This window comes from Schistocerca serialis, chromosome 1, assembly GCF_023864345.2.
Source record: "Schistocerca serialis cubense isolate TAMUIC-IGC-003099 chromosome 1, iqSchSeri2.2, whole genome shotgun sequence".
NCBI classification, from domain to species: domain Eukaryota; kingdom Metazoa; phylum Arthropoda; class Insecta; order Orthoptera; family Acrididae; genus Schistocerca; species Schistocerca serialis.
This window is the reverse complement of record NC_064638.1, coordinates 652,409,798-652,430,624: the sequence shown is the minus strand read 5'-3', so window position 1 is coordinate 652,430,624 and position 20,827 is coordinate 652,409,798. Positions and strand designations below refer to the sequence as shown.

Genomic DNA, 20,827 nt, shown 5'->3' with positions numbered 1-20,827 from the left:
AAAGAAAAACAGGTGCCTACCTCTAATGAGTACTATGCAGCATGACAACAAAATAGATGCAACAACTGGGGAAGAAATGAAGCCGGAGATGACAACTCTGTACAAGACTACTAAGGGTGCGGTAGATTTAGTACATCAGATGTGTACCACCTATGATGTAGCAAGAACAACTAGAAGATTGCCGTTGGCCTTCTTCTTTTGCTTACTGAATGTAGCAGGCATAAATAGCCTCGTCATCTTCAGAGCTAAAAACCAGGGGAGACCACGAGAAGAGACATTCTAAAATCACTTGGGAAGGCTCTTGTCAGAGACGAATTACTACACAGGGCTGGCAGTAAGCATATCAACCGACCTCTCAAAAGATCTGTCAACAGACTGTCGGGGGTCGAACAGCAAGACGATCAGTGTGTGAACCAGAGTACTGTGCCTAAGAGAGGACGGTGCTATGGGTGTGAAGATAACAAAACGCAACATATTTGTTACAAATGCTCTAAGTCTGTGTGTCTCAAAAAACACTCAAGTTTAATTTGTAAGGACTGCATGTAGTGGCCTGGTGTGGTAAAACGACATGTGGAAACAGTACGCTCAAAAGACATTGTGGAGACTCTCCGTTTACTTACAACGTTTTCGTACTTGTTTTCTACTCATCTGTTCATACCTGAGTTTGGTTTTCGTAGCTTTCATTGTTCTACATTGTGTAACCATTTTTGTCCTGTACGGTATGTAAATGTTAGAATCACTGTCTAATAGCGGTGGCCGAGCGGTTCTAGGCGCTTCAATCCGGAACCGCGCGACTGCTACGGTCGCAGGTTGGAATCCTGCCTCGGGCATGGATGTGTGTGATGCCCTTAGGTTAGTTAGGTTTAAGTAGTTCTACGTTCTAGGGGACTGATGACTTCAGATGTTGAGTCCCATAGTGCTCAGAGCCATTTGAACCATTTTTGAACTGTCTAATTTGCTTACGTAATAATAAACGACAACAATTTCCTCAAGCCCAAATCAAAACATGTTTTCTTACTTCATCTACACTATATACGTGAATGTGAAGCCCTTTTGTGCTCCCTGTCCTTAACAAATCAGACTGATATGCAGATCGGGTCTGTGAGACCCCTCGTAGCAACGGTGGTACAAACGAACATAGTACCAACGCAGGGTTAATGGAATGTTTTCGATTGCCTGCGGAACAGTGATTGTAGTCAGGCGTGCACCTTTTCATCCGAACAAAACCATTATTTTACGCTGGTGTGCGCCTCTTCGTCCGAGGCAAGTCGACGGTTACGAACGTCTTTCTTCAGTACTCCAGAAATATGGTAATCGCACGGGGAGATTTCGGGACAATATGGAGGATGTGTAAGGGCTTTCCACCAAACTTCTGCAGCGCACTCGAAATAACCTTAGGAACAGGCGGATGAAATATTGAACTTTGGTTCTCCCAACTACGTATTCAGTGTCTTAACAGCTGTGCCAAATATTTCTGCGAGTGACCCGCAGAGGACGTAAAATGTCTTCAGTCGGAAGAGTGGTTTGATGCAGCCCTCCACACTAGTATATCCCGTGCAAGGCTCTTTATATCCACATTGCTTCTGCAGCCTGCTTCCATTTGAACCTTCTTACTGTATTCAAATGTTGATCTTCGCATACAGTAATTTTACCCTCCATACTTCCTCAATGCCTTAGGATGTATCCAATCAACTAATCCCATCTTTCAATCAAAATAGTGAATGGATGTGTATTGTGCCCTGAACCTCACGGGACCTATTTTTGGCCTTCGATTATATACTGCACAGGATAAAACAAGTGCACTAGTATTCCATCGTGAGGTACAAGCAATAACTTACTGCAATTGTAAAATTATTTCGTCTCGTCACAGCATTATCAAACAGCGGAACGCAAAACACTGTCCGATGAACGATGAAAGATGTCGGTCGCTCCAGCAGGGTCACCGAACTGCGTTCAAGGGGCATCACTATTTTATCTGCGCTGATATGTTTACCAGTGGCGAATTTTTATCAGCGAACTTTTATCGCAACAGGGACCGCATTACACGCAAGAAATCTCAAGTTGCCTCGTGATGCAAAGCTGAGACGATTGGAGTTTCAGGAGAGGTGCAGAAGGAATAGATGTAGCCTTCTCTCATAACGCCCTATGATGCAGACGAATGGATGCCCCAGTAACCCAGCTTCGTCTGTTCTACTTAACGCATATTTACCAGTAGTGTTTCAGAAGCCCTTCATCAATTTACGCCTTATTGTCTATGATATTTGCATAAGAAACAAAAACATAGAGCATTCTCGTATAGCTCAAAACAGGACAGATAGTTTATGCATTGACTCAAATCTGTATATGAAAACTTGACATGTTTATTCAGGCATCGTAGATTCGGTTTCTCATTCACATTTAGTCGAAAATCTGGATATACGATTAAATGATGAAGATGGCTGAATGTGGATTCATTTGTAAACTAGAATGTCTGTATTATATTAGGTGCGACATGGAGAAAAAAGTCCACACCATTGGTGTCACAGATCTGTATGTCTCACGAACAGTGTTCAAGCCCTGTTTGCCCAGTCCTTCCATCCTCAAAGCAATCAAGCGTCTGGCCGCGTTTCAGTAAGTTGTAGGAAAAAGACTTACCTCATTTTCTCGCTTCTGGAGCGACTTGCTGGGACGAATTTTTTCAGTGAATAATAAGTTACAACATGATAAACCTGTCACCTGGTGCTCAGTACCTGAATGGATGATCGTCAATTCGAAATCTCGGTGAGGGTTTTTACCCCATGCGGGGCTTTACACCAACCTACCCGACGCTTTACGAATATGTAGTGCTTCCAATAGCAGGCTGCACCGTTCTCGCAACATCACTGCAATAGCCTCGCCCGCAGAGATTGGTGGCGGATGTTGCAGCGTAGGAGACAGATCGCTCCCCCCCCCCCCCCCCCCTCCCTCACCATCCGCCTAACAGACTGCTGCTGCCCTGCGGTAACTGGCGCTTTTGTTGCGACTGCGGTTCTCCACGTGCACGACAAATGCAGCTCCAAGTCACCGCAGAGGCATTAATGTCGCAACTCATTCAGCGAGTAAATGGAGTACGCACATGTACCTCCATTGAGTCGGCGTTACGCTACGATCACGCGGGCTGCAGCGCGTAGCCGCTGCCGATTCCATTCATCTGTCAGACAATGGACCTCCGCCCACGAGCCGCTTATCTCGTCCGAGAAGTGCGCTGATGGATGTGCTGCCAGCGCGGCGTCGCGCGCCCGCCAGAATGCAAAGTGGCCGCTCCACGTCACCGATAGAAGCGACGGCAGTGGGAACGAGGCAGCCGATCTGCACTGGCTGTGCTTGCAGGCGCTGCTAGCGGGGTGAATCGTTTGCCTCCTGCGCACTGCTGACGAAGTGGATCTTCTGCCATCCTATTGAAATTGCAACGCTTATTTCACAATGGGAATAGTTCCCACTACAGCTTGGACACAACGACGACGTTACGGACGAACGCCTCCAACGAAGGCAAAGGAAGTTAATCGAATGTTGTAATGACATGCGGCTTTTACTTACTTCCTCAGGGTTTAAAAAATAGCTTACAAATTATGTACGTCTGCCTTGGGCTACACCTACAAGCATGTTGCCAAGACTTTGCCTTCATCGAAAGTTCCTGTCAGCGATAAAGTACCTGTATTTGAGAACCAGTTGCCGTCGTGGTCTTCAGTCCGAAGACCGGTTTGATGCATCTCTTCACGCCAGTGCAAAAATTTTACCCACGTGCTAAAATTTATTGGCCTACAGTCATCTGACTTACAAGGGTAATAACCGTAACTACAGTGGTGGAAATCAGTATAATGGCATGGGTATGTGAAGGAAAAACAACATTGTCGACTGGAATAGCTGTGAAGAGCGTATACGCAATAGTATGAGACCCAGTACGCAGACAAATGCAGTCAGATGGTATCGCATTTGAGGTCAGTAGTACAGTATATAACGAGACATTTACGATTCGGGTGGTAGTGGATGGAACTCGGATTAAAGGCAGTCGGCTCTGTGGCGTATTAGTGTGTGCGTAAATGCCTTTACTGTAGATAGAAAACAGACACCATTAGTGACAGTGTGGGTTGTGTACATAAACCATGATTGTGACAGGGGCACGCGGAAAACTATTATCACGTGACGAAAAAGTAAAAAATCGGTGCATACAAGAAAAGGTGTCTGTATGACAGTCAGATCGCCGAGAGCTTGAACCGTTTAAGTACAGTGATCGATAATTTCGCTGTATTGGGCGCACGATGTACACAGAAGGGAGAATATGCTCAAAGTAGAAAATAATCTGAGGCACCGAAACGGTCACTTTCGCGCAAAGCAAAGTCCACAAACGGTTACTCCCCTTAACTTGTTGCCAGTAACTGTCAGGCTTGTGCGACAAATTTTATCAAATGACAATCACCTTGTATCTGAGAAAAGACTGCAGAAACCTGATTCAAACTCAGACATGAACAGACTATATAGAAGTTTGCGGAAAATCATATGTCATCAAATTCAGAATGGGACAAAGTGTTCTCCAGTGACGAGAAGAAGTTTAATTTAGTTGGGGCTAGTGGATTTCAGTCTTATTAGCGTGATATGAGAACAGTCCAGCAGTTAAGAATGAGCATAAATTTTGGTGGTGAAAGTGTTACGACTAAATGCTAGAGACAGAATTGGTTAGACTGTATGAGGACCTAGGGGACGAAAGTCTTAATGTTTCAACAAGATAATGCACCTGTGCATGTTTCTGCTATAACCAAAAAGTGGTTAGAAGGTAAAGATATCGACGTCTTGCCCTGCCCTCCGGAAAAACTTTTGGGCATACTTGCAAGGCGTGTTTATAGGGATGGAAGGCAGTCTGAGGCCGTATGTGAGCTGAAAAGAGCGACACAGGCATCTTTAGCATTTTACCTTTTCCTATGTCTCAATCAGGTGAAATATTATAAAATCGTGAAAGTGCCATTTACCTCTTCGGTTAACATAGTTTGAGTCAAATCAGTGTGCCTCATCCAACGCGCTCCTGTTCTTAGATTCACGTCTGGAAAAGATCTACCTAATTCTATATATCTCATTTTCTCCTCCTATGATGGAAAAGGATCTCCTTACTAGAACATCTACAGAAAACACTTTCTTACTAAAGGAAGGTGGCATGTCCACTTTTGCTGTACCGGTATTAATTTTATTTGTTCACGGCTAGTTTCAGCCTTCTTGGCCATTCTCCAGTGATTCTGCAGTTCTGCGAGAGGAAACTACGCCTTACATAATGAAATGTCACATTATTTAAATTTGCTTTCTATTTGTTTTGATTCAGAGATACTGTCTTGTTGGTTTGACCGCTTGACGTTTACAAAGGCATTTCAATTTCTATGGCATGGTTTTCTATTACATAGTCACAAAATCACTTGAGGATGGCCTAGAAGGCTGAAACTAGCCATGAACAAACAAAATTAACACCGGTACAGCGAAAATAGAAAGTGCCACATTATTTTAATAAATTCATTGCTGTGGCATCTGCTATGAAAAGAATAAACTTTCATACCAGATTTGCTCATACAGTCGCATGTTTTACAACCATCATAGCCTTTTGACTTACAAACGTTGTAACGGTAACTAAATTTTACGTACGAAAATTGAACTATTGAAATATATTTAAATTTTATAATTAATTGTTTAACATTGCTAGGAATAAAAAAATGGAGAAAATTTAGTAGCAGCAGGAATCGAACCAGTGCCCACGAATATCAATCACCACTGCTAAACACAGCCACGGAGCCAACACGTCAACCCCTCCGCATAGCTCTCGTATACCTTATACTTGCACAACACGTTCTACGCTATCTGAAAGAAAATTACTGACTTGCTGCTACGGGCAATGTAGCGCTCGTGGTGCAGAAAGGGATGATATTAAATCAGAGCACGTGCAGTGGAAAACAGACAACAAGGTCGCTTCTCTGAATTGATCGCAGAGGGCTGACCGTTTCAACGCTTCGCATCGGTTTCTACTTATCGCGGAGACAGCGTTACGAAACATGTTTTCGTCCGTTTTATTTGCAAATCGGCTCCCATTCGAAGAGAAACCGTGTAATTTTAGTCCCATTTTTGGCTCTCACTCGAAGAGAAATGCCATAACATTATTGCGACATTTATGCTGTAGTGCAGCACATTAGCACATAATAACCGGCCGCCGCTGCTTCACGCTAGGCTCTCCTGTGCTAGTAGCAGTACCGCAAACCATAAGCCGCGCGGAATGGCCAGAGGCGCCATGTCACTAATTGCTCGGCCCCTCCCGCCGGAGGTTCGAGTCCTCCCTCGAGCATGGGTGTGTATGTTGTCCTTAGCGTAAGTTAGTTTAAGTAGTGTGTAAGTCTAGAGACCGATGACCTAAGCATTTTGGTCCCTTAGAAATTCACACACATTTTAACATTTTGCAAACTACACGCATCAAAAAAAGTTTTGCATCACCTCCGCTCCGAGAGTTCCGGAACCTGTACAGAAAATTGGAATATAGATCAACATAAACATCATTTCCGCCCTTTTTATTGCTCATGAAAACCACACATTGCATTTTGTACCTTCAGAGGTGGCGGTCCAGATTGCTGTGCACAGGTACCTCTAGTACCCAGCAGCACGTCCTCTTGCATTAATGCATGCCTGTATTCGTCGTGGCTTACTATCCACAAGTTGGTTCATATTGTCCCACCCCTCAATGGCGATTCGGCGTAGATCCCTCAGAGTGGCTGGTGGGTCACGTCGTCCATAAACAGCCCTTTTCAGTCTATGCCAGGCATGTTCAATATGGTTCATGTCTGAAGAACATGCTGGCCACTCTAGTCGAGCGATGTTGTTATACTCAAGGAAGTCATTCACTAGATGTGTATGATGGGGGCGGAATTGTCGTCCATGAAGACTAATGCCTCGCCGATATGGTTGCACTATCGGTCGGCGGATGACATTCACGTCTCGTACAACCGTTACGGCGCCTTCCATGACCACCAGCGGCGTACGTCGGCCCCACATAATGCCACCCCAAAACAGCAGTGAATCTCCACCTTCCTGCACTCGCTGTACAGTGTGTCTCAGGCGTTCAGCCTGACTGGGTTACCTCCAAAAACATCTCCGACGATTGTCTGTTGAAGACCTATGCGACACCCATTGGCATGTTGTTGGGCCCATCTGCACCGCGCTGCATAGTATCGTGGTTGCGAAGATGGACCTCGTCATGGACGTCGGGAGTGAAATTGCGCATCATGTAGCCTATTGCGTATAGTATCAGTCGTAACATGACGGCCTGTGGCTGCACGGAAAGCATTATTCTGGTAGCGTTGCTGTCAGGGTTCCTCCGAGCCATAATCCGTAGGTAGCGGTCATCCACTGCAGTAGTAGCCCTTGGGCGGCCTGAGAGAGGCATGTCATCGACAGTTCCTGTCTCTCTGTGTGAACATCACTTTGGTTCACTTCGAGATGCCTGGACACTTCCCTTGTTGAGAGTCCTTCCTGGCACAAAGCAACAATGCGGACGCCATCGTGCAGCGGTACTGACCGTCTAGGGATTGTTGAACTACAGACAACACGAGCCGTGTACCTACTTCCTGGTGGAATGACTGGAACTGATCGGCCGTCGGACCTCCTCTGACTAATAGGCGCTGATCATGCATGGTTGTTTACATATTTGGGCTAGTTAAGTGATATCTCTGTACAGTCAAAGGGACTGTGTCTGTGATACAATATCCACGGTCAACGTCTATCTTCAGGCGTTCTGGTAATGGGGGTGACGCAAAACTTTTTTTGATCTGTGTATAACAGCTTGAACCTTCGTGGGCTGGATCTTTCTCTACAATCAGCCCCCCCACTCACCCCCCCCCCCCCCCCGCCCTCACCACCTATGTTTCCCACAGCTACCAATTTAACCGTTCCTTGTTGCCTCTGTTTGTTTCCTTTTAACCTAACCTTTGTTTTAATCAGATTGCCCCATAAAGCTCTTTTCTCTCCAGTTTGATGCAGTACCTCTTCATTAATTGTTCGGTCTTGAACAAATGCTTTACGGAGTTCTTGCAGTGTCAGATTTGTCAGCCTCGAACTTTCGACGGATTCCTCCGTCCTGATCCTCGGAGATATTTCCGTAAACATTTTAGTTAGCCGAATTATGTCGTGGAGGCGTCACAGACTCATGGAACTTCCATGTAGTACAACAGATTATGTCGATGCCTGTGATTGAAGAACACTGGTAGCGATGCTGATTTCGATAGATGGTAGATGATTTCACCTGATTTCTCTGCTGTCTTTCAGCATCAAGTGCCCGTTCCATGCACCACTCAAGATGTAGTCACTGCCTCGGTTACAGTTATTGTTACATATTCTGGTTTCAACGGCTTCTTTGATGACAGAATCCCAGTACGTAGGCGCCTTTGCCACTAAACACACAAATACACACATGCAAAAGAAGGAACTTCACAAATTCAGCAAGTCAAAACGCGTCGGGCTACCTCTGGCCCTTTATTCAAGCAGTTATTCGACTTGTTGAATGTCATCGTGAGGGATATCGTGCCAAATTCTATCCAATTTGCGCGTTAGATCGTCAAAATCCTGAACTGGTTGCATGGTCCTACCCATAACGCACTCAACTGGGAAGAGATCTGGCAACCTTGCCGACCATCGTAGGGTTTACCAAACACGAATACAAGCAGTACAGATTCTCAGAGTGCGGGGTGGACATTACCTTGCTGAAATGTAAGTCCAGGATGGCTTTCCGTGAACGGCAACAAAACTGGGCGTAGAAAGTCGACTAACCGTTGTGCTGTGAGGGAGCCGCCGATGACAACCAAAGGGGTCCTGCTATGAGAAGAAATGGCAGCTCAGACCATCACTCCAGGTTGTCGGGTTGGATTCAAAATGGTTCAAATGGCTCTGAGCACTACGGGACTTAACATCTGAGGTCATCAGTCCCCTAGAACTTAGAACTACTTAAACCAAACTAACCTAAGGACGTCACACACATCCATGCCCGAGGCAGGATTCGAACCCGCGACCGTAGCGGTCGCGCGGTTCCAGACTTAAGCGCCTACAACCGGTCGCTACACTGGCCGACTGTGCCGATTAGATGGAGGACAACTTCTTCGCTGGTCACTGGGGCTCACTTCAAAGCAGGACTCATCACTGAAGACAATTATACTCCTGTCGGATTCCAGACTGAAGGCAAGTCGCATAAGAGGAGCACCAGAAATTTTAATTCCGGTGGCGCGAATCGAACCTGGGCATCCCGCTTGTGTGCGAAGTACGCTAGCCTCATCTTTTTCTGACTTTCCTTTTTAACGTCTCCAACAGCTCTCCTCCTGACAGTCTCCAGTTAAACCCCTTTTTGGCAAGCTTCATGAGCTAAAACGAAAATTGTCGCCGTTTCTAGAGATACAGATTGCCATTTCTGGAGACGCCCCGGGCGTGGCTCTCATATCAACCTGACTGTCGCCCGCCATACGGCCCGACAACCACTGCGATGGTCTGGAATGCGTTTTCCTAGCAGGACTCCTTTGTTGTCATCCGCGGCATCTTAGCAGCACAGCGGTACGTCGACGATTGTCTACGCTCCGCTTCGTTGCCCTTCATGGCGAGCCATCCTGGACTTACATTCCAGCAAGATAACGTCCGCACTGCTTGTCTTCGTGCTCGCCAAACCCTACCTCGAGCAGCAACGTCACCGAGTCTCATCCCAACTGAGAACGTTTGGAGCAGGGCACTCCATCCAACTGGTGGTTTTGACAATATAACACGCCAATTGGACATAATTTGGCACGATATCCCTCAGGAGGACGTACAATAACCCTATCAATCAATGCCAAGCCGAATAACTGCTTGCTTAGAGGCTAGAGGTGGACAAAAGCGTTTTAATTTGCTCAATTTGTGAAGCTCGTTCTCTTGAACAACTCATCAACTTTTTATGAAACTGGAATCATTTATTTTTCTGTACACGTTTCAGCAAACATAACTGTATGTTTGTTTATGAGCCTTTATTTGGCAGCAGTAGAATGTCGAAATAGCGATATTTAATGTGGCGTCTGTGCTCCGTGCAGCTTTTTGAAGTCATTGTTGTCGATTGACCGTTCTAGCACCTACCAACGCGATCAATCAGTAAGAAAGATTTCAGAAAGCTGCACGGAGCACCGATGCCATATTAAATATCGTGATTTCCGCAAATCTACAGCTGCCGAACCCAGCCTAGTGAACAAACGTACACTTACGTTTAACGAAAGAGGAATACTATCCCATGCATCCACGTACTGATTCAAATGGTTCAGATGGTTCTGAGTACTATGCGACTTAACTTCTGAGGTCATCAGTCGCCTAGAACTTAGAACTAATTAAACCTAACTAACCTAACGACATCACACACATCCATGCCCGAGGCAGGATTCGAACCTGCGACCGTAGCGGTCGCTCGGCTTCAGACTGTAGCGCCTAGAACCGCACGGCCACTCCGGCCGGCCCACGTACTGAGATTCTGTCATTAAAGAAGCTTTTGAAATCATAACATGTAACAATACCTACACCTTGAGTGACGCGTGGAAGCGGACACTTGATGCTGAGGAGCAACAGGAAATCAGCTGAATCATCCACCATCTACCGAAATCAGAATCTCTACCAATGTTCTTCAGTCACAGACACCAACATAATCTCTGGTAGCATACGGATGTTCCCTACTTCTATGACGTCTCCATTTCAGAATTTGCCCAACTAAAGTACCTAACGGTCTATCGAGGTATCTCCTGACGATGACGGCAGAAGTCGTCGAAATCTCGACACTGACAACTCCATGAAGCATTTATTCAAGACTGTCTCCGCGAAAAATTACGTTCTCAGTTATTCGAGCTACCTATCTAATCTTCAGTACTATTCCGTAACATCACATTTCAAAATCTCAAAATCTATTATTCTTTTGTTTACATTGTTTATTGTCGATATTCCACTTCCATACAAGATCACACTCCAGGCAAAGACTTTCTGTCACTTAAATTTATATTCAATGTTAGTAAATTTCTCTTTTGCTGAAGAGCTTTTCTTGTTACTGCCAGACCGCATTTTACATCCTCTGTATTTCAGCCAGTAACTTTGCTGCCCAAACAGTAAAACTAGTCTGTTACTTCCTGAGTCTCGTTTCCGAATTTAATTCACTTCCAATCATCTGATTTTATTCGATACTCCATTACCATTGTTTGTTGATGTGCATTATACTCTTTACGAGACACTATTCATTTCCAAGCCCACTGTATCGTACATCATACTCTATTCTGTTTTTTTCATGCCCTTCGTCTCATAATTGGCGTCCGTTTTATTTTACCTTTTTTTATTCATTACTTCCGATTTTCAAAGAGTGTGTTCCAGTCAGCCAGTCACCATCCACTACAATACACTGACATGACATTCAAATGCTTTCATTATTCATTACCATGACACGTTTCGAACATTCAGAGACGTCCTTCGGAGTCCCCCAGCTCACTCATAAGCGTATATGAGCATATTGTGCTCCATTCGGTGTTTCAGATGAAACGTTTGTAACTGTGTGCACTAGTGGGACACTACTACGAGAGGTTTTTCGTCCTTTCATTTAAGCGTTACAATCTTGCAGTTTCTGTATTACACTGAGACTTTTTCTGTACAATTACCTCAGTATAAAACGTCTTTCAGTGCATTTCGTTGTTCATAGCCCCAACCATTATTTTCATTTTTTTATTTCATTATTTAACGTTTTTATGTACACCACTCAAAAGCCGCCAAATGTATTACTATGTTTCAACTAATTTCGACACTTTATGTCATAATCTGACAAACTTATAAAACCTGTGGAGCACAACCTTCATCATTTTATTCTTTGAATTTATTTTATTTTGCAGGGCACTATGACAAAATCACGTACAAGAAACGGTCAGGAATGTCGTTGCATGGTTATAAATGAGCTGCAACCATCCGAATATCATCTATAAGAAGTCTAAACCGATGTTGACAAAGAACAATAAATCATTTCAGTATTTAGTTATTACTAATTGTTCCGGATATCAAACTACGGAACTGTAATCACTCTGAGCATGTCACCTACTGGCAAAATAGTTTATTTTATTTCGTTTTCCTTACTTTGTTCTTCGATTTCCGATATTTCCTTATCAATCATGTCAATTTTAGAGCGCGCTCATAAATAGTTCCTGAAATTTCTTGTGGAACCATTACTGTACTTCGGTGCCAGAGAGAGATTTCTCTGTTCAGAGAGGACGACGGCTAAACACCAGCTGAATCTGAGCACAGAAGACGTTCACTATCACTAAAATAACTGCTGCATCAACCACGACACTGAGCTGCCGTCAACAACCAGAAATGTACGAGAAACTACGTTAAGGCTCACTTCCTCTCTTCACTGAAGGACCACGCAGCAGGCGGAGCAAGTTAGCGGGATAATGTGTTCGTGATTAGCAAGAAGCAGATTTCAAACCCCGACTTAGGTTTCCCGATGTTTTCATAAATCATCTGAGGCGAAAGCGACGATGGTCCCTACGACAAAACCACGGCAATTTTTTTTTCATCACTGTCCATGTCGAGGCAGCACTACGCTTCTAATGAAATCGACGACAACGGAGCTTTAATCCTTTCTAAAATCATGCGCTCACTAATATAAAGAAAAACTGTCGAATAATAACTCCTGCTTTCATTTATTCCGTGTTACGGTATGCTGAAAGAATCTGGCGGAACGCGTGTATGGACAATAACGATTTCTGCATGGTTTTTGTCGCTCGTATTTGTAAAAAGGGTACAGAGGTGCAAGTATCAGGGATATTATGTGGACAGTAATCTGTGTAATCTCAGGATTTCTTTTCTCAGATACTGAAGAACGTTACAGTATTTTGTTAGGCTTTGTTTCTAATCTTTGTAGAATTTTGTTTGTGCTTCTGCAACGAGAATGGCTGTAACTGTGGACAAGATGAGGGAAGAGGATATCTCTCCGCCACGTATATCGTTCATACACGTTGTCTCTGTCACTATGCGTAGTGAGCGTAAGGAATGTGGAATAGGAAGTACACTTAAAACCCAAGAGAAGAAGACACATTTCCTGCTGCTCTGTATGAGATTACGATCGTTTAGTTTCCATGACGTGGTATTTATCCATAAGAATTTGTTAGTGCAGATGTACTGTCAAGGGCGGACGACCGATTTTAAAATTATCTCACCGAGCTCAAAGCGTAGAACAGGTTTCACGATAGCTGGTATAATAGTTCATAGCTTCTCAGTATATTTTCATGCATGTTGTGTACTATTAAATTCTACTGCAGATGAAAAGAAGCATAAGACGTTACAGCATCCACAAATTATTATTAAGCAATCGAAAATACCTGTAACCTCATCTTAAAAATATAAGCAACTGCAAGAAAATCGTAAACAAAAATCAATTTGTAATTCAAATTGTAAAAGTACCAACTCACTTCTGTATCGATGAGTGGCGTAACTTTAGTAAAGTGTCACCGTGGAAGGTAAATGAAATTCCACAGACGTCGAATCCAGGTATTTTTCACACACGGCTGACGTCCGCCTCCTCTGCTGAACTGGAACAGAAAGTAAACGCATTTTGTAGTCGCTCAGCAGTGTAAACTATTACATTCGGTAACCACTATCTATAAATGTAACAAACTATTGTTGGTACAACTTAAATTCAATTGTGATTAAATCATTAAGCGCTCTTTTGTGTGTGTGTGTGTGTGTGTGTGTTTGTGTGTGTGTGTGTGTGTGTGTGTGTGTGTGTGTCTTTGATCGCTCCGAAAAACAAAACCTACTGTAAATGACAACTATTTATTTTTGTCTTTCAGCTCGAGTGCGCTATTTAGCCACCAACAATTACACTACTTAGATTTCAACAGTTACAAAAAAATTATTTTTTTGAAATATATATCAGTGAACATATTACTATGTTACTTTAAAATAACTACAAAATATTTCTTCACCAGTAAAAGAAGGGAAATTTCTAAAAGACGAAGTAACAATGAAATTTTTCTCTACAAGAAATGTTTACAAAAGTTTTGAAGCCACTACTCTTTGAGATACACACAATTTTTTAATCAATCACTAAAAATGGGGCTACATCTTCTGTATAGTTCTGTGGTCAAATTTTAAAACTCCTAACTAAAATAAATCTTATCGACAGCTAGTAACAGCATTCTGATTCTTTAATAAAAGACCAGTACTGTTTGTAAGGAGCGCTACCCCAAGCTTTCTCAATTCTGCAAGGAATTTTCCTCCATGTTACTTGAATCCCCAACAAACGATGCTGCTGTATGACCATAAATGGTCTGACAACACGAGTGCCTGAATTTCTTAATTGTAAGCGATACGAATAAGACTGAAATCCCATCCCAGTGACTGTAGAGATAGCTCTACGATGTAATTACACGTTACGAAACCAAGGTGAGGTTGAATGCAACCATAATAGTTTTCTCTAGTTACGTTTGGTATTTCCCATTCCTCTTCCCAGCGGGACCCGGCTATAAATGACAACTATTCTGTCCTTTGATTACGTCGTCGTAGTAACTGATGAACTATTCACACGGACGTTTATTACCCACACTTTATGCTATAGACCACTAACTCAGTGTAATCGGACTAATTATTCACCGTGACGGAAGTCTGCAAGTAGTTGAACGCAGTTGATGGCCTCTGTTTACAAGTTTCAATTACAGTTCCCTGAAGCGAGGGAACGTCGTAAAAGTGACATCAAAACGCGCTGATGGTGTCGGGCCGACACGCCTCTGAAACGCAAACAGAAATAAGACGTCCAAGTGGTCTGACAACTCAGGCAATAACTCTCCCAGGGTCTGCCGCGTTGCGAGAAATCACATCGTAGCGTAGCCATCTCTTATGGCTTTAATGTTAACGTTCGACCCTTCAGATCTGAGAGATTTGCTTAGCTATACGCTAGTCAAATAGCAATGCTCTTTAACGGTTTTCGAATTTCATCCTCGTAAGTCGTTCATACATTTCAGAAATACCTATTATGGCGACAAATATTCTGCTCCCTTGTGACATCCCTTCTGAAGATACGTCAATTCAGAAGACAAAAGCCCTGGTTTCTCGTAATAGAGAGGAATCTAATCCAGTGAGCCTATTTCAAGCTTTCTACGATTTTCTGTGATCATTCTAAAAAAATATGCAAATATTTTCTTTTACATTGCCGTTCTTCCATTCTTCTCGTATCTTAGTTTACCATATGGTCTGGCTCTCGAGAGGATATAGAGCCATTATAAGATGAAAAAAGGCAACGAATTTGGTATTTTCCGTAATGTGTAATTAAGTATTGATGAAAGCTCGTGAAACATCTTTCACGGTGACGTAAATTTTTAGAGCGTTGTAGATGAACTGTTTCGCAAATACAAATTCTTCTATATCCATACTTTGCAAACCACTGTCAAGTACCTGGAAGAGGATACTTTCCTTTGTAAAACGTGCGGAACGTTGACTGTACGATCGTCAAAATGTGTGATGGCGGTTGTTGTCACATTGGTCTGTTGCACCTGTTGCACAGAATGTCCCATTTATCTTGACAATCCCAAATAATTTTTTCCCGGAAGCAAAATATATATATCAAGTAAATGTTGCTTAGCTACCAGAGGGACATTAAACAGCAAGACTTCCTTTCTTGTAAATCACTTTTAAACAGCAGCCCATAGTTTTTACTTTCTAATCCACTTCCTCTCCTCAATACCTGTTCAAAAATATGGGTCACAGGGTATCATATTTGTAAACATAAAGTTTTAACTCTCCAGTACCACTGGGGTCAATATTACCCCTTAAGCACGTTGGAAATATATATCTACCTTATTTATGGGTTCTTTCGTTTCTTCTTGGTAGAAGGATTCCATATTTAAGGTTGAATAACAAGCAGAACAAAACAGTGTACTTGTTATTCAATCTTATATGTATCTGCCTTGCTTTCAAAACTATTATTTTCAAAATATATGACTTTATCCCTCTGAGTCAATTGTATCCAATTATATTTCGTTCATTTTCATATTTACAACACATTTAAACTTATTCAGCTTCTTTTTCGATAATTATTACTGGGTTCAATCGAAATTTCTCTTTGTTTCTTGAACGATATAATATGAACATAGAATCATTATTGTTGCACTGAACATGTTAGTTCATTATAATATTACTAATATGTGAAGTGTAAGTTATTTGGGGTCTATGTGACCCCAGTGGTACTTTGTGAGACAAAAGAAAAAAAAAATCCTGGCAGTAGGAAGGTTAAAGACATAACACAAAACTGAATTTCTCTTTCCTGTAATAAAACACACAGTGCAGGTGTTTCAAGTAACATAACTCGATTTCTTGCTGGCTTGCTGGAGTTGACAGCGGGGAAAAAAAGGAAAATTGAAACTTACATTGTCCACAGATGGCAGCATTTTTACCTTCCCTTCGTTGCTGTGCATCGCACCCATTTAAAACTTCGTTCGAAGACCGTTGACTGAATGACCGGTGTACATTTTACGAGTATTTGTCGAACACAATATTACTGCACCTGGGAATGAGGGGGATGCGGTCCGCTGATAGTGAGTCAACGCGTAATCGGGGTTGACAGTACTCGTACAACCACAACTGACCTGACTGCACTAACACAGCCATGAGTTTTCCTTAGTCAGCACTGTATCTGTTTACCGTAACGTCACCGCGTGCTTCCGATAAAGCCCAAGGGTTATAATACTGCAGTTGAGTAGTACTTGTGTTTACTGTCAGCTTCAGCAAACAGACTAGTCACGTTACCTGCGATGTGTGTTACTACAGGAGAGTCAGAGTCAGTTTTGTTTTGCGTTCTTAGCCCTTAACCGGCGTTGCGGACTCTCTGGGACAGCAGGAAAGTATGAAGTTGTAGGAACTTTCGTATTTGTCGATCAGGGAGCATGTCCTGTCCCGTACCTCGCTACAGTGCGGATTCACGTCGCGTACTTAGGCGACTGCAGTCTTTCATCAAGACGAGCATTGTACACAACGAACTTACAGTCACGGGACTCTGCGACACAATTAATGTAATGTTTTCAGATTCGTGATTATGTCTCAGAACCCACAAAAAGTTAAACTACAGATCCTAACTTCGAGGAACGTGTAGTAAGATAGATAGATAAATGTGATGCTCACTGTTCAGATCAAAATGGCGATCCCGAGAGCAACATTACTATCGAAAATTCTATTCCAAGTGATCACGAAACAGCAAGTGAACTTTTCGGGGATAAAGCTGATGAAGAAGAGATGCAGGTTACTGAAAGTGAATACGGAAAGTGTTCAATGTATTGTAAATCTACTACACTCCTAAATACTACCTCTTTTTACATGTGTGTTTGGAACGTTGTCAATGCCTTACAGTTTTCCTGTAGAAGTAAATATATCTTCTTCTCTTATACTTTAGATCTTAGTAAATGTGTATTCATATATTCCTGACATTATAAAGTTCAGGGGCGATCTCGATTAATGTAGAAACAGAAGTACATCTTCAAAGATTCAAGAAGATCAAGCATTTATTGTGATAAGCCGTGTCAGCAAACTACGTTGCCACCATCAGATCTGTAAAGCATAGATCAACATATTCAAGCACCCTGGGATCAGATTAAAGAGATGTAATGCAATTTTAAATAAAGATAGAATATAACATCTGTTGTGCAGTACATTTCACTGAATCTTGATCAAATGCATATTATACCGTCTCATATCACAGACTGATACTTCATGAACATGAGAACAATAGTATACCAGCAAATCAAGCATAAATTATTACGTAAAACAGAGTGAAGACTGAGATTGTTAGGTAAACATCATAGACGTTACAACCAGAAATCAGTTGGCACTGTGGTAGTAATTACAAACAAGAGTACGTCGTGTCATATAAAGGCAAACGACCATCGAAGAAGATTTCACTGCTGACGTACAATAAATAAAGAATCCAATTCAGAGTACGTTACACTTATTTTGTTATAATAATTGCAATTAATACTATATAAAAGTTGAAACCATCTTAGAAAACATAACAGAAATAACTGTACCTTCAATATATTGTTTAATACACAAGTAGTGAAGCCAGTCATGTGGGATGTTCGTATTATAAAAACATATGGAACAAAAAATACATGTCATAATGTTAAGGCAGCATAAGGCCTCGATAGTCAGTATTGTTCGGTATCTCGGTGAAGTTAAGCAACCATAAAGGAACCACGAAAGTGAACATCCAGTGTTTCACTCATAACTACCACACACGCGTCATTACAAGTATGGTAACCATACAACGAAATCACTTAGCTGGCTTTATACAAATCGTAAATAGATTAAGGAAAGGCAAACCTACGTTTCTAGCATTTGTAGATTTAGAGAAAGCTTCTGACAATGTTGACTGGAATACTATCTTTCAAATTCTGAAGGTGGCAGGGGTAAAATACAGGGAGCGAAAGGCTATTTACAATTTATACAGAAACCAGATGGCAGTTATAAGAATCGAGGGATATGAAAGGGAAGCAGTGGTTGGGAAGGTAGAGAGACAGGGTTGTAGCCTCTCCCCGATGTTATTCAATCTGTATACTGAGCAAGCAGTAAAGGAAACAAAAGAAAAATTTGGAGTAGGAGTTAAAATCCACGGAGAAGAAATAAAAACTTTGAGGTTCGCCGATGACATTGTAATTTTGTCAGAGACAGCGAAGGACCTGGAAGAGCAGTTGAAAGGAATGGACAGTGTCTTGAAAGGAGGATATAAGATGAACATCAATAAAAGCAAAACGAGGATAATGGAATGTAGTCGAATTAAATCGGGTGATGCTGCGGGGGTTAGGAAATGAGACGCTCAAAGTAGTAAATGAGTATTGCTATTTGGGGAGCAAAATATCTGATGAGGGAGGATATAAAATGTAGACTGGCAATGGCAAGGAAAGCATTTCTGAAGAGGAGAAATTTGTTAACATCGAGTATAGATTTAAGTGTCAGGAAGTCGTTTCCGAAAGTATTTGTATGGAGTGTAGCCATGTATGGAAGTGAAACAAGGACGATAAATAGTTTGGACAAGAAGAGAATAGAAGCTTTCGAAATGTGGTGCTACAGAAGAATGCTGAAGATTAGATGGGTAGATCACATAACTAATGAGGAGGTATTGAATAGAATTGGAGAGAAGAGAAATTTGTGGCACAGCTTGACTAGAAGAAGAGATCGGTTGGTAGGACATGTTCTGAGGCATCAAAGGATCATCAGTTTAGTATTGGAGGGCAGCGTGGAGGGTCAAAATCGTAGAGAGAGACCAAGAGATGAATACACTAAACAGATTCAGAAGGATGTAGGTTGCAGTAGGTACTGGGAGATGAAGAAGCTTGCACAGGATAGAGTAGCATGTAGAGCTGCATCAAACGAGTCTTTGGACTGAAGACCACAACAACAACAACAACAACATACAAATCGTGCAGCTCGACCTTTAGGTACTAGCACACCAAGATCCTGAGTACGAAGCGTCTAGCTCAAACTACCATTTCGCGTTCAAACTCCCGTCGTGCGGCCACAATCACGTCTGAGACCTTTTCACACGAATCACCCGAGTACGAAGAACAGCTCCGCCAATGCACTGCTCTTTTATACCTTGTGTAGCGATACTACCGCCATCTGCATATTTCTATATCGCTATCCCGTGACTTCTGTCTCCTCAGTGTGTTAGCCTGTCCAGTAGTCACGAGTAGCAGATGGATGTCTGACACGGAGAAACGCAATGGAGAAGGAGAGAAACAGATTAGTGAGTCGAAATGCGGCTGTAACGTAGGGGAAGACGCAGTGCCCGTGGCAGCGGCGCGCGCTGATGGAGACGTCCTTGAGGCCGGGCTGCGCAGTAGTGGCGGTGCCGCCGTCTGGCCCTGGTAGCGGGCCGCGTTTTGGCAGCCCGGGGGCCGCGGCGCCGCCTCCGCCCACGCGGCCGCACTGCAGGGCAGGCAGCTACGGCTGGTGCCCGGGGTCTGCGGTACAGTGCGTGGCGGGCCTCGCGTAAACAGATCGAGGCACCCCTCCATGTCTCACCACAATCATTAACTTATTTAGCAACGCAGTTACTCTTAACTGTACATTTCTAAGTGGTTTCATAAGTCGCAATTTTCCATGAAGAATGGGCCTTCATGGTTGGTAAGCTTCATTATTCCAAAGATCATATAAGGGTTGGATTGTTTGAGGAAGGAGACCAGAGAGCAAGGTCATCGGTCTCATCGGATTAGGGAAGGACGGGGAAGGAAGGCGGCCGTGCCCTTTCAAAGGAACCATCCCGGCATTTGCCTGGAGCGATTTAGGGAAATCACGGAAAACCTAAATCAAGATGGTCGGACGCGGGATTCAACCGTCGTCCTCCCGAATGCGAGTCCAGTGTCTAACCACTACGCCACCTCGCTCGGTCCAAAGATCATATAAGGAATTTCAACAATGCGCAGGGTATAGTTCTCACAAGCTGCGACATCGTAGCGAAAAAACACAGTGACCCGTATATGTAATAAGATGGTCATTAAAGACCAAAACCGGTAATCTTGAAACCAGATGTGATGATGGTCATTAAAGACCGAAACCGGTAATCTGTTAAACCAGATATGATGATAGTCATTAAAGACCGGAACCGGTAATCTGTTAAACAGAAAAGATTGTGACCATAGACGTAAATTAAAGGAAACTTATTAGGCTATAGTTATTTTTTGACTGCTGTCTGAATTGGTCAATGTGTCTAGTGCCGTTACTAAACATTTTTATTTGAAGGGTTGGTCTGCCGCACAAATCGGAACAGAACTGAATTAAG

At 42.9% G+C, this 20,827-nt stretch overlaps 2 protein-coding genes across 3 annotated transcripts in view; one reads left to right on the top strand and one right to left on the bottom strand.

The window, feature by feature from the left end:
- Positions 1–20,041, top strand: part of LOC126420542 (protein PRRC2A-like) — a 116,516-nt gene extending 96,475 nt beyond the window's left edge. Inside the window, exon 2 of the mRNA XM_050087231.1 lies at positions 19,820–20,041. Within this exon, the coding sequence (XP_049943188.1) occupies positions 19,820–20,041 (222 nt within the window). The remainder of the gene's footprint in view (positions 1–19,819) is intronic.
- Positions 1–20,827, bottom strand: part of LOC126479202 (uncharacterized) — a 687,919-nt gene that overhangs the window by 329,408 nt on the left and 337,684 nt on the right. For both annotated transcript variants that reach the window (XM_050103765.1, XM_050103768.1), the window contains exon 4: positions 13,473–13,592. The gene's annotated coding sequence lies outside the window, so the exon portion shown is untranslated. The remainder of the gene's footprint in view (positions 1–13,472; positions 13,593–20,827) is intronic.